Below are 13315 nucleotides of genomic sequence, written 5' to 3' on the forward strand. Positions count from 1 at the left end.
CGCATGCCAGGCAAGCGCGCTACTGCTTGAGCCACATCCCCAGTCCCTTATACCCTATTTTTTTATCTTGTTGATGAGCATAAAATACAAACACCAAAAAGAATATTTAGGTCAGTAGGAACAGAACATCTGTTTAGAGGTTCTTATAGATCATTAAGGGCCAACAGCCGTCAATGGGCCCATCAGCAAATATTTGGGACATCAAGGGCCACAAGGGGTATCTATTGCATATTTCTTTTTTTTTCCTGTAACCCATTAAAAATGTAAAAATCATTATTAGCTTGTGTATAATACAAAAACAGGCTGTGATTGTGTTTGGCCTGAGGGTTGTGGTACAATAATTCCTGACTCTCTGGAAAACTTTAAAATAATAGAAGTTTGGCCAGACTTTCAACTTAAATTATACAGGCTAACCTTAGTAATTTTAAAGTAAATCATGTATTTTATGAAAGGAAAATAGAAAATTTACTGTAGTGCTTTTCAAGATAAGAGTTGTAGAATATATATTTTTACCAACTTTGTAATTTTTAAATGCCCATTACCTGGTCAGACTTGTCTTTTTAGTGTTCACCTGAAAGCAAAAAGAAGTTATTCTAAGGTAATATACTATATGTGGTTTCAATGTTCCTAGTATGTAAAGACTAATACTTTCACATTATCTAGGCAGTTAGTAATTGTCAGATTTTTCTGTTCCCTTTGGGCAGTGCATGGCAGTATTGGCAAAGGTTATTGAAACTGAAACCTTGACACCCTGGGAATAGCTGTGAGTTTTCCAGTCAGCTAAAATCAAAAGTGGAGAGGATTCTTTAAAATTCATGACAGAAGCAGAGTTCCCAGAGTATGTGCTGCTACTGATTAAGCTTTTTTGCATTCTGGTAGCCTCAATTTGAACATAATGTAAACATTAGTTTTCCTTACTTAAAAATGTTGACTGATTAATTTCCTAGTTAATTTTTAGCTATATAAAATAGTTGATAGAAGACTTCCATTAAAGTTTACCATTAGGTTATTTTAAAAAAGCTAAACAAAAAAAACTTCTTGTGCTTTAATCTATATTTAATAGTTGATTTTATGTACATATCATAAATATTGTGAATTTTAGCTTTTATAAAACCAACAAAAACAATTATTGAGCACCAACTGTATACCATGTGTAGCCTTCCAGGTACTGCTATTTTATTTCAGTAAAGCTGAGATGGTTTATACTTTGGCACAAAGTTGGTTTTTAGAATACATTTTGTTCCTCCCTTCCCTTCCCCCATGAAGGCTTACACTCTTATATCTGTATTTAGAGTATTTGATATGTTCTTTTCTTGAAATAATTTTGCAAGAATTTTTACAGACTCTACAGGAACAAATTCTCAATGAAATAAAATCTCTTATTAAAAGCATAGGCTGCAGAATACGGGATGATATACTCTTTGTTAACAATTCTTTCTTCACTATGGAGTGTTCTATGCCCGTGTTTTCATAGGTCTGTTTACAGATAACAGTTGACAATATTGTTAAATCTCTTGATTTTAAAAAGTCACATATTTAAACTTGTATACTTTTGTTCGTACATGAATATTTTCATTTGTTCTTAGACTTTAATAAGTGACATTTGAAAATATTTGTGGCAATAAGCTATCTCCCCTAGCTAAATCACTAATTGCCAGTTAAGAGCTTAGCAACTAGTTACAGTGGGCATTATGTATGTTTCAGTTACACTTTAATCTTAAAAATTAATCTACAAATTTTGGAATAAGAAACCAGTGTTCTGTCCTACAGTTGTATATTATATACAGTTTTTAAAAATAAGAGCCAGTGCCATTGGTAAGGCAAGGATAAATAATAATAATCTCATGTTTTTTGGATGTCAGTAGGCTTTGAAGCATATTATAAAACTAAGTCTGAAAAAATATGGTAAATAATGATTTTTTTAAAAATCTAATTTAAATTTCATACTAATAAAACTCAGAAAAAGTCATTCTGGAATAACTACTTCTCAGTAATGTTAATTACCTCAGCCACTGAGGTCCCAACACTGAGTTCTTGGTGGTGGGTACATTCTCTTTTTAATTATTGGCTTCCAATTCTCTCTCTGCATTGCTGGAAACAAAAATCATATATTCTGGTATTGGTGATGGGGATGCTCACACTGAAAAAACAGGCACATTCAAACTGATTTTAGAAGTGTTAAAATCAAAATTTGCTTCTGCTAATCAGTAGAAGACCATTACCCTGTTTGTTAGTACTTCTACATTGACCTTGTAACTTTCATTTTGTAAACAGGAATAAATAAAAGTTTACATCCTTAAAAATTTTAAGAAAATATGAGCTTTTACCTGGTTTGTGTACACCTCTCTTTATCTATATTATATATCTATAAACATATTTGATTTCTGCATTGATTTTTCACAATGAAAGAATGATTTGTGAAAATATCAAATGACAGAACTCATACTTTGTTTTGCATGCTTTAAAAGTCATTTAATGTCTTAAATTATTTATTTTGTTTAATGAAAATTTCTAATATAATTTTTTCAAGGACAAATGAATAAAAATCTTTTGAGAATTAATGATAAGTATAAAAACTTATAGGCACATACAAGTGGAAATTTAAATTAAAATGCCAACATATTAACAATTTCAAAAAATACTTGGAAATTTTCATTTCTAATTGGCTTTGCTAGCTAGTTGATTAATTCTCTTAAAAATAAGATTTTTGTTGGGCTATAATTTTTGTTACTAGGTCATTGAATAGACTGGATAATATATGTTAGAAGCTTGATATATATTATTTTAATATGAAATATTTTAAAGTATGCCTGCTTCTTAACTGAAATTTAATTTTATAAATTTTAAAGTTTTATAGGTAAATTGTTGAACACTCCTGAAGCAGTTCTTAATATACTCTTGAGATTTGTAAAAATTAATATTCCTGAAAGAAGTGAAGTGTCTTTTTCTTAGTTGCTGTAGAAGCAGGCATACAGAAGACTTACGCACACAAAAATTAAACCCTGGTTGTTGGTTTATTAAATACCTAGGGCTGAATCTCTGTGCCTTTTGAATTTAAAACTACAAGTCATACTTTTGGTATATATTAGCGTTTTTTCACATGTTAACTTTTTAAGTGTTGGATCCATTTTGTCACATTTGGTTCAATAGAAACATGTTACCAGTTAAAACTATTCTAATCCCCAAAGATAAGTAATCATTCTGAAAATGAAATGAAGAGCTTTAAATTAAATTTGCAGTGAAATACACCAGCTTTTCTAAACATATCTATTAGAAGAATGAACACAAATATTATATCTTTCAAGTAAGTTTACATAATTGATAATTCTCTGCATTTATTTTTTAGAGATAAGCTACATTGTAAGTACAGTTAGCTAAACACTTGGTCCTCCATGGCTACTGCCTACTTTTCTAGGCTGAGAAAGATGAAAAACTATCTCCATGATGGCTATAAATAATTGTAATAGTCATTATGTTTTTTTTTTTTTTTACCATGACCTTCAGCCAGAAAAAATCCCTTTAAAATAGTTAAATTAAAAGGTACAAAATCAGTTTATTTGGACATGTTCTGCAATCTTTTTTAGAAGAGTTGTAGCTTTCTACAACAAGAATACAAAATGCACTGCTCCTGTTTTGTGTGCATATTTTTTAACAGTTCATGACATTTCAGTTATTTTGGCAAACAGCCCTTACTTAATGTTTAATATAAATAATGTAATTTTCCATCCACAAAGGTCCTATAATCAATTCCACTTGTAAACTTAGAAGTTTGAATAGAAAGAATTGAAGATAAAACTTGAAATTCCAGTCCCTTGACTTAACCTTTTTTGCAAGGTGCTTTTTGAAGTGTTTTTGTTTTAACAACAGCTATACATCCCTATTATAGTGTTTTTCTCCCCACTTCTGGTAGGGAGGTGAGAATCAGTGGTATATAAATCACCTGTTTTCACTAAGTCAAAGGAATAATTTCAATCCAACTTCAGTTTAGGCTTAAATTACACAATTTGCAGACTATAAAATGATTGTATCAGTTGATAAACAGATAAGAAATACATTAATTTCCCACTTAAAATTTATTTTAAAATTCTAATTCCATTAGAAAACAAAAATGACTTTTAAGAACAAACCAGGTTCCAGCCCATATTTTAAAACTGCATCCTCAATTTTATTCAATCTGATGTATGCTAAAGAAAATTCTCAAGTAAAGCTCATAGTTTCAAACTACTTGCACATGGCTGTCCCAATAAATTACTATTACCAATGAAACAGACTTTAAGAAGTTGTGTTTTACAATGCAGAGAGTGGAGGATGCTTTTTATACATTGGTGAGAGAGATCCGACAATACAGATTGAAAAAAATCAGCAAAGAAGAAAAGACTCCTGGCTGTGTGAAAATTAAAAAATGCATTTTAATGTAATCTGGTAAGTTCAGCATATTAATTTTAGCAGAAAGCAGGTATCTTTCACAGGTAACAAAGTAGCAACCACTTGGAACTATTTAGGTGTGGTATTCTAATTTGAAGTATTAAAAGATAAGAAACTTGTTTGTTTCCATAATTAGTACTTTTATTTTGAATAATGAGTGATAATTATAATTGGGGTTGTTTTGATGGCTATGGAATACTATATTTGCCATAAGGTCTAATGATTTAATTAGTCTTAAGTAAGTTAAGCATATTGGAACCAATAACTGAATTTTTAAGGAAAATCAGGCTCATGTTTTGAGAATATAAGCAACTTTTGTTTGTCAGAGAGGGAGGGAAAATATCAGAACCTTGTATAGAATAATAAAATTGAATGGCCCAGAGAGGGGAAAGGGCCTCTCCTGTATTTTTTCTTTTTTGAACATTGCACAAGCAAATAACTACTCTTCTACCTGTATTCTGTAATTCAATGGCAACAACAGTACTTTACTCATGTGAGAAACCTTGGAGTTGTATGTAGGATGACTCCTGCCTCCCTGTTTTTCATACCCATTTGCAAGAAGTCATAAATTCCTGTGATGTTACTACTTTTTCTTTGTTACATCATTAATGCAGGCCTGTCTAATTTCTTGCTGGGACTGTTCAACTTGTTGTCTCCATCATTCACTGTGCAGATGGAGATATGACATTCTCTTACCTTTATATCTAGTTACTGACTCACCTATGGAATAAAATCTCAAGTTCTACAGCATGTCATATATGATCCTTTACACCTTCCCACTTCTCTTCCCAGCTTCTTTTGGCCTTTTATCTAAAACCACTATCATCTTGCCCGAATTTTTGTTTTTACATAAACAAACACCAAGTTATTTCATATCTTCCCTTGCATCTTGGCTTTTGTTTGTTGTTTGGAATGCCAATATTCTTATCCCTACTCATGTAATTAACTAATGCTTAACTCATTGACAATTTCCCAGTCTCCCATTTTGTAAGAATTCCTTCAGATCCTTAGACTGAGCACATTGCCCTTGTGCGCATTTCAAAAAGTTTGTTGTTTTTAACTGTTAACATGCTTCCCATGTTATATCTAAATAACTTTTGGTGTTTTATTCCTTTATTAGTAGAACTTAGGGGAGCCAGAACTATGTATTTTTAATCTTTGTATACCCATTGTCTTGTGATATTCTTGGCATATTGTAACTGCCTGGCAAAGATAATTATTGAGTGGAATCTCACTTTTATTTCTAAACAAACACATTAAATTCTGTCTTGCTTAGCAAGTACTTCATTAAATAGATGACATAAGTTAATGCCAAAGTTTAAATTTTATTGCATATTGTTTATAATATATAATGTTCTTTGAGGATGTGAAATAAAATTATAATTTTCCAAACTACTAGGATATCTTTATTGTACTAATTATACTAAAAGTTGACAATATGAATCTTAAGTCTGAAACAATTAATACATATTCTAAAAGTTAAATATACATATGAGTAGTAGATTTGATCTCAATATTATGTAGTACACTAATCTATGAAACTCAGAAGAAATAAAGCATTACTGGCACTAATTTTTAATTGAGATTTATGAATGCAGTATTGTGTAAGGCAGTACTTTAATTTTAGAAGTTGTAAAGTTTAATACTAACAATGCAGTTTGAAGTTGGACTTTTGAAGCAATGAACAGATTTAAGTGTTTTTTAAGTTTTTATTTTCTCTCAGATTTTTTGAAATAGAACTATAGAATAAAATTTAAAAATAAGTTTCAGGTTTAATTTATATGAAAACAAAGGCAGAAGCATATACTATTCTAAAATTTCTAGTTTGTGCAGTGTTTTCACAGTGAATGTAATGATTTTTCTTTAGTGGATATGGATAGCACTTATATAAAAAATGTATTTGCTAATATATAAAACTTTTAAAATTAGGTAAAAATGCTTTTAGAAAAATTTGATAATGATATGTATATGCAAGTCAGTTTTACTAAGTATTAAAAAGATGAGTTTAAACCAAGTAATTACTAGGATACTACTTGCCTTTTACATGTATGTGAATAGATTAGTTCCCATAGAAAAAATGAAATCACTGCTCTATTTAGGTCAATTATGACATTGCCCTATCTAATGTAGAGTTTAATGCACATGAGCCTTTCAAAGTATTTTAATGTTACAAATTCAGAAACCATTGTTTCTTAACTACGTGGATATTATTTTTACCTTAGAATGTGTCTTCTCTCTAATCCATCTCATGATTTTTCATTTTTTCTGCTTCACCATTTTAAGAGCATTGCCATTTTTCTTAATTATAAAGGTTGTTGAAATAGACTACTCAGGATTGTTCAAAGGGAATTAATTCATGAAGAGTGTTAAATCCTTTTTTCCCCCTTAGTTGTTGCATTAGAGTTATACATAATAGTTGGGTTCATTTTGACATAAATATACATGCATGAAATTTGATTTACTCCGTTTCGGTCCCTGGGCCACCCCCCCTTCCTCCCAACCTTCCCCCTACACACCATTCCCATTCTTGAACTCTACTGGTTTTTCTTTTACTCATTTATTTTTAATGGTGTTATATATATATATATATGGAATCACTATATATTTCCACATGCATATAGCATGATTTTGTCAAATTCATTCCTTATTTCCTCTCCTTTACCTTCTTTTTTCTCTTCTCAGTCATCTTCTACTCCATTGAGATTAGATCATTTTTTTTAAGATCCACTTCATTCTAAGGGTTTATGATTCTAAATTGTCAAGTTAGTTGTGATCTTTATTATGTTATTGGAAAATTTTCCCTCTATACATGTTGAAAAGAATAGTAAGAAGGGAGATATACATGTAATTAACTCTTTATTCTCCTTTCTTTGGGAGAAACAAAAGCAAATGTTTGATTGTATCAGTAATGATTTTTAGAAAGTGGAAAATGTCAATAAGTGCAGTTTGAGTACTTTATTGAGTACTGTAGTACTCACTAGTGTTCAAACCAATGATACTGGGTTTTATCAAAACTATCTGCTGTTCATTTTACTGTGGCAAACTTCTCATGGCCACTGTGTACCTCTTAAAATATTGGTCATATTTTTCTGAATTATAGATCCGTAAAAATAAATTAAATATAACTTTAAAGAAAATGCCCTAATTAATTTTTCTTATTATTCTGAAGTAATATGTTGTTGAAGGTCTCAGTAATATGGTAAAGATTATATTAAATTTTTAAATTATTTTCAAGGTAATATTATATTTATGCAATTTGTAATATTCAACAGATAATTACAATGAGTAAAAATATAGTTGTTCATTGTTCTTAAGTGGCTTGATTTATGTGACTTAATTTGTTGGGTAATTGTTCCTAAGACTCCCTCTAGTGTCTAGGTTTGGAAGCTAACAAAATTTCTTTTTATGGTTAATAGTAGGTTGAACAGATTTTTAAATAAAGAATGGGTCTTTTTTTTCCTTATTTTTAGTGGCAATATGGCAAAAATTGACATGGATCTTGCATAATTAAATATTAAAGGATTAAAATCAGTTCTGTTACCACTTTCAGAATACTAATTTGCACATTATGTATTAATGGATTAAAAATTTTCTGACTTAAAGTCATGGTAGCCAAAACTGGTTGACATACCTTGCCTTGATCACAGACAGATTTAGGACTCTGACCAATGGTAAAAATTCTTTGAAGACAAGCATTTATATGGCAAACTTTGACTATCTAATATGCTAAACAAACTAAATCAATAATTAAGAGAATATCCTTGATGTTGTTAAACTCCAACACAATTCAGATGATTTAGCTAATTTCTCCACATATCAGAAGTATTATACTTTTCAAAGTGTTAAAGTGGTATTAACCTGTTGGGGGTCACTTTCAGTATATAAATTGAAACTACTACTTGAACACATTATTTGAAAACTGAGAAAATATGTCTAGATACTGTTTACTTCTTGGTGAAATTATTTAAATCCAAATGATTTTATGTAAGTACAGAACCAGAGGTAAAATATTATTGCCATGAGAATTTATGAATCTATATATCTTATATCCAAAGTCCAGAATCTCAGGGACAGATAAATGTACACACATATTCATGCATACATGCATGCATATACACATTGGGACTTTGACAATTAAGGTTTTCAATATGTAAAATTAGTAGCAAATTAAGTTCTCCTTGGGGAAAAAGTCATTTGTTAAGCTTGCATATGATCAATGCCACTGATTATCTCTGCCTTTTGTAAAAATCAGAGGTTCTCTTTGCCAAAGAATTCTCAAAGTCTGATATATTTAATTGCTGGAAGAAAATTGGAAAGTGTATTTATTCTTTATCAGTGTTAATATTTACATTAATAATGGAAGTCCGTCATCTTTTTACCTCAAACCACCATGTATATATATTCACATTTTAATACTTTTTCTGTATTTCAGGGTGTTGATGATGCCTTCTATACATTAGTTCGAGAAATTCGAAAACATAAAGAAAAGATGAGCAAAGATGGTAAAAAGAAGAAAAAGAAGTCAAAGACAAAGTGTATAATTATGTAAATACAATTTGTACTTTTTTCTTAAGGCATACTTAAGTAAAAGTGGTAATTTTTGTACATTACACTAAATTATTAGCATTTGTTTAGCATTACTTAATTTTTTTTTCTGTTCCATGCAAACTTAGCTTTTATCTTAAATGCTTATTTTAAAATGACAGTGGAAACTTTTATTCCCCTCTAAGTGCCAGTATTCCCTGAATTTTGGTTTTTGAATTAGCAATGCCTGTGAAAAAGAAACTGAATACCTGAGATTTCCATCTTGGGGTTTTTGGTGCATGCAAGTTGATTACTTCCTATTTTTCTTACCAATTGTGAATGTTGGTGTGAAACAGATTAATGAAGCTTTTGAATCATCCCTATTTTGTACTTTATCTAGTTACATAAATGAATTAATTAGTAATTATAACTTCAGTTGCAATTTTATGATTGGTTTTACTAAAACATAGAAGGATCACACGTTTATGGGCTTTCTTTCAATTTCTCTTCAAGACATCATGTCCTATAGTTCGTCATCCTTCATGAATGTAAACAGACATTGTTCACAAAGGCTTTCTCCCCCTTTCCACTGCTATTCGTAATGGTCATTATCCTAAAAATATTATATTTTTTCTATAAAAAGGAAAAAAAGAGAAAAAAAAGTAAGGTAATGGAAAATATTAAAAGGCCATTGACATTCCACATTAGATAAATTACTGTAAGACTCCTAGCTTTTCCTGTTAAGGCAAATCCAGTATGAAATGGGGATTATAGCCACCATTTGGGGGCTATATTTACATGCAACTAAATTTTTATAATAATTGAAACAATTTTAACATGTATAAAAATTCTCATAGGAATTAAATATAGTCTCCCTGTGTCAGATTATTTATTCTTAGCATAACTTTAAATCTTTCTGGAACCTCAATCTTTGAAAATAGTTTTAGTTCTGGTAGTGATGTTAAAGATTATTTGAGCCAGTTTTAGCTTAGTAGGTATTGAAGAGACCAAGCTTCATTGAGAGTTTCATAGCATGGACTGTATCCCCATGGTCATCCAGCATTGTCATGCATTGGTTGGTCAAAATGGGGACCAGGAGAGAGTAATTTCAAACTCTCCACTTTTATAGTTCTTTTAACCCTGGCTAAAGTAACATTTCATAAATGCTTTTCAAGTCTGATCCATACTTAAGAATACCCAATGCTTTGAAAATACTTAAATAATAAAGTCCAATTCTTACAGTGCATTTGAAGTGTTACCTTAAAATATTTGAAGCAAGATGGTGTGGCGAGATGAAAATATCACTGGACTAGGAGGAAAATGAGTTAGATTCTAGATGTCTTTTAGAACTCAGATTTGGGGCAGGTCATTGTGCATGTTAAAAAATTATCTCAAAGGCTTTACATTATGTAATTTACATTGTTTACATAAAGATATACCTATTTTTCAAGCTCAGCACAATCTGTAACTTTTTACCTGTATTCAGTGCCAGTCTTGGGCAAAATTGTGCAAGAGGTGAAGTTTATATTTGAAAATACATTCTCCAGTTTCAGTACTCCACTCCCATATTAATGGCATTTTGCCTGCCTACCCTTCCACATGAACCATGAGTTGAGAGAATTTTTTTTAAATTTTTTTAATTCCCCTCACCTCAAATTTTATTGCTGCTATGGATGTCTCCATGAACTCTGCCCATTAAGGTACATCAAATTGTCTCTCTTCCCCAGGGCTCAAAATAATCTGACAGATACCATAATGGGATTGGACATAACAGCTAATTTTCAGATAATTGCAGTAGCAATTTAATCTTGATCCTTTGAACATGATGTCTTTGCTGCCTGGTCCACTGGTGACTAAGTAGCAATTTTCAGACTTAGTATGAATAGACAGAACCCTATCCAGTGGAAGAAGAATTTAATAAAGGTAGTACTTAAATCTACATCTAGGAGTATCCTGGTAACAATGATACATTCCATGGTTTTAATAACTAAAACCTTCTTACAGTGAAAACTTTGAAATTTAATCATAAAGCTTACTTTTTAACACAATTGATCTATTTAACAAATGTTTATTCAGTGCCTGTCATATGCCAGCTACCACATAAGGCACTGGGGATGTGGTATCCCCAAAGGGACATAATTTCTTATCCTTAAGGAGTGCTAGAGTGGTCTATAATACCTTAGTAAAGCTTTTGGCACATGATCCAGAGGTGGTAATATAATGCACACTTTTGTTTTGCAAAAAGGGGGTTTGGTCTGTCAGATTTCTTCAATTCTACAATAGGCGTTTTTCTGTAATTCCAGTGTAACTGTTTAATCAAGCAACTTTATATAAATCACTTTACTTCATTGTTTTAAAGGAGTAAAAATTCCCAAATATGTAATATTCTAGTTTTCTCTTTGTATAATTAAAATAGACTTTTAAAATTAAATATTGACTTCTAAAATAGTTTTATTGGGGTACAAATAAAACAGGTGCCTGAGCTAATTCACAGTAAAGGAAATTTCTGTGTAAAAATCAATATAATTTCTGAAATGCTTTATTAAACTACAGATTTGTGGAATACTGGGTAGGTTGTTAAGACTTATGCAGTACTTTTTGTTGCTACACAGAGAAGGAAATGGACAATTCAGGAATTGCAGTATTCAGGATACTTAGGACTCTTGAATTTTTTGGTGTAGCTGGGCAAATTTTTAAGGTAGTGGTAATTATCCTCTTATGTTTGAATGGTTTAACACTGTTTTGTAGAGATATTAAAAAGGGAGAGAATTCTAGAAATAAACATAAATGTTATCTAATTACTACAGCCTTAAAGATAAAAATTCTTGAAGTTGGAAAATAGTGCTAAATTACATAGTCTTAGACAAATAACGTTTGTGGGAAGAATATAGCAGACATATGTAGTATAATTTGAGTGAATGTTCTCAATTAGGAATTCTAGGCTCTATTAACTGAGTCACACTGCATAGGAATTTAGAACCTAACTTTTATAGGTTATCAGAAATCTTTGCCACCATTGCACAATTTTGTCCTTATAAACATTGTGAGGCATGTTAAGTTACAGTTTGCACAACTTCATCTCATTTTTATTCTAGTGATTTTTTTTCTTCTAACCACCTTTCCCCCCAATACACATATAGAGATTTATTTTGTAGGCAGTAAAAATTATCTGAAATAATTTCCCATTTGTGAAAAAGTAGTAATTTCTTGAAAAAAGTAATGTTTTTTAAAACTTAGCAGTTACTTTAAAGCTGGACTTATTAATAACTTCTGTTATATTGAGTAGCATGAATTCTACATTGAGAAAGTGATTAACTTAAAGCTGGTAGCTGTGAAATTCTGTCAATGAAAATTATTTCTTTCTAAAGACATATATTAGTTCTTGAAGAATAGTCATAGCTAGATTAAAATTTGTGTTTTAGCTTCATAGTTTAAAGTGCCTGTTTGGGATGATGATAGGCATTTTAGATGAATTAGGAAAAACAAAGTTATTACTGCAGAAACGTCAATTTCAGAGGGTCCACTTCCCGCCTCCACCCCAGTAGAGCTAAATGGGTTATATGTTTTATCTGGAAGTTTCCAGTTCCACTGTCTTTTGTGTTTTCATGTTGAAAATACTTTTGCATTTTTCCTTTGAGTGCCAATTTCTTACTAGTACTATTTCTTAATGTAACATGTTTACCTGGAATGTATTTTAACTATTTTTGTATAGTGTAAACTGAAACATGCACATTTTGTACATTGTGCTTTTTTTTGTGGGACATATGCAGTGTGATCCAGTTGTTTTCCATCATTTGGTTGCGCTGACCTAGGAATGTTGGTCATATCAAATGTTAAATTTAAGAATGACCACTCTTTTAATTAAAATTAACTTTTAAATGTTTATAGGAGTATGTGCTGTGAAGTGATCTGAAATTTGTAATATTTTTGTCATGAACTGTACTGCTCCTAATTGTAATGTAATAAAAAATAGTTATGGTGACTGTGGTAGTGTGTCTTTCTTATTTCTTTATAATCTTCTTTCCCCTTCTTTCTCTCTTTTTGCAGTACTGAGGATCAAACCCAGGGACTCACATGTGTTAGGCAAGTGCTTTACCACTGAGCTATATCCCAAGCCCTGACAATGTGTATTTCTTAATGGAAATTCTCAAAACATTTGCTCCCCAATTGATATTGAACATTTTATAAGATGTATACACTAAAGTATACTAGTAGATCCTTTTTATAGCTTTTACAATTTAGAAATGTTCTTTGTTTATGGAAGTTGCTAAGAACATTGTGTAATGTTTGAACTAAATTCATATAAGGTTAGGCCCACCACCATGTTAATTCACGCAGAAGTAGATGCAAAACAAATCTGCTTTTA

General features: G+C 30.8%; 1 protein-coding gene across 4 annotated transcripts in view; it reads left to right on the plus strand.

The window, feature by feature from the left end:
• Kras (KRAS proto-oncogene, GTPase) overlaps positions 1 to 13297 on the plus strand; it is a 38622-nt gene extending 25325 nt beyond the window's left edge. For 2 of the 4 annotated variants that reach the window (XM_026392342.2, XM_026392343.2), the window contains exons 5-6: positions 8858 to 8970; positions 12997 to 13297. In XM_026392342.2, the coding sequence (XP_026248127.2) occupies positions 8858 to 8970; positions 12997 to 13051 (168 nt within the window). In that variant the 3' untranslated portion in view covers positions 13052 to 13297. Of the gene's footprint in view, positions 1 to 8857; positions 12937 to 12996 lie in introns of those variants that run through there. The other 2 variants (XM_077798308.1, XM_026392341.2) reach the window with 2 other exon arrangements.
• The last annotated feature ends 18 nt before the right edge of the window (positions 13298 to 13315 follow it).

This window comes from Urocitellus parryii, chromosome 5 (assembly GCF_045843805.1).
Source record: "Urocitellus parryii isolate mUroPar1 chromosome 5, mUroPar1.hap1, whole genome shotgun sequence".
NCBI classification, from domain to species: Eukaryota; Metazoa; Chordata; class Mammalia; order Rodentia; family Sciuridae; genus Urocitellus; species Urocitellus parryii.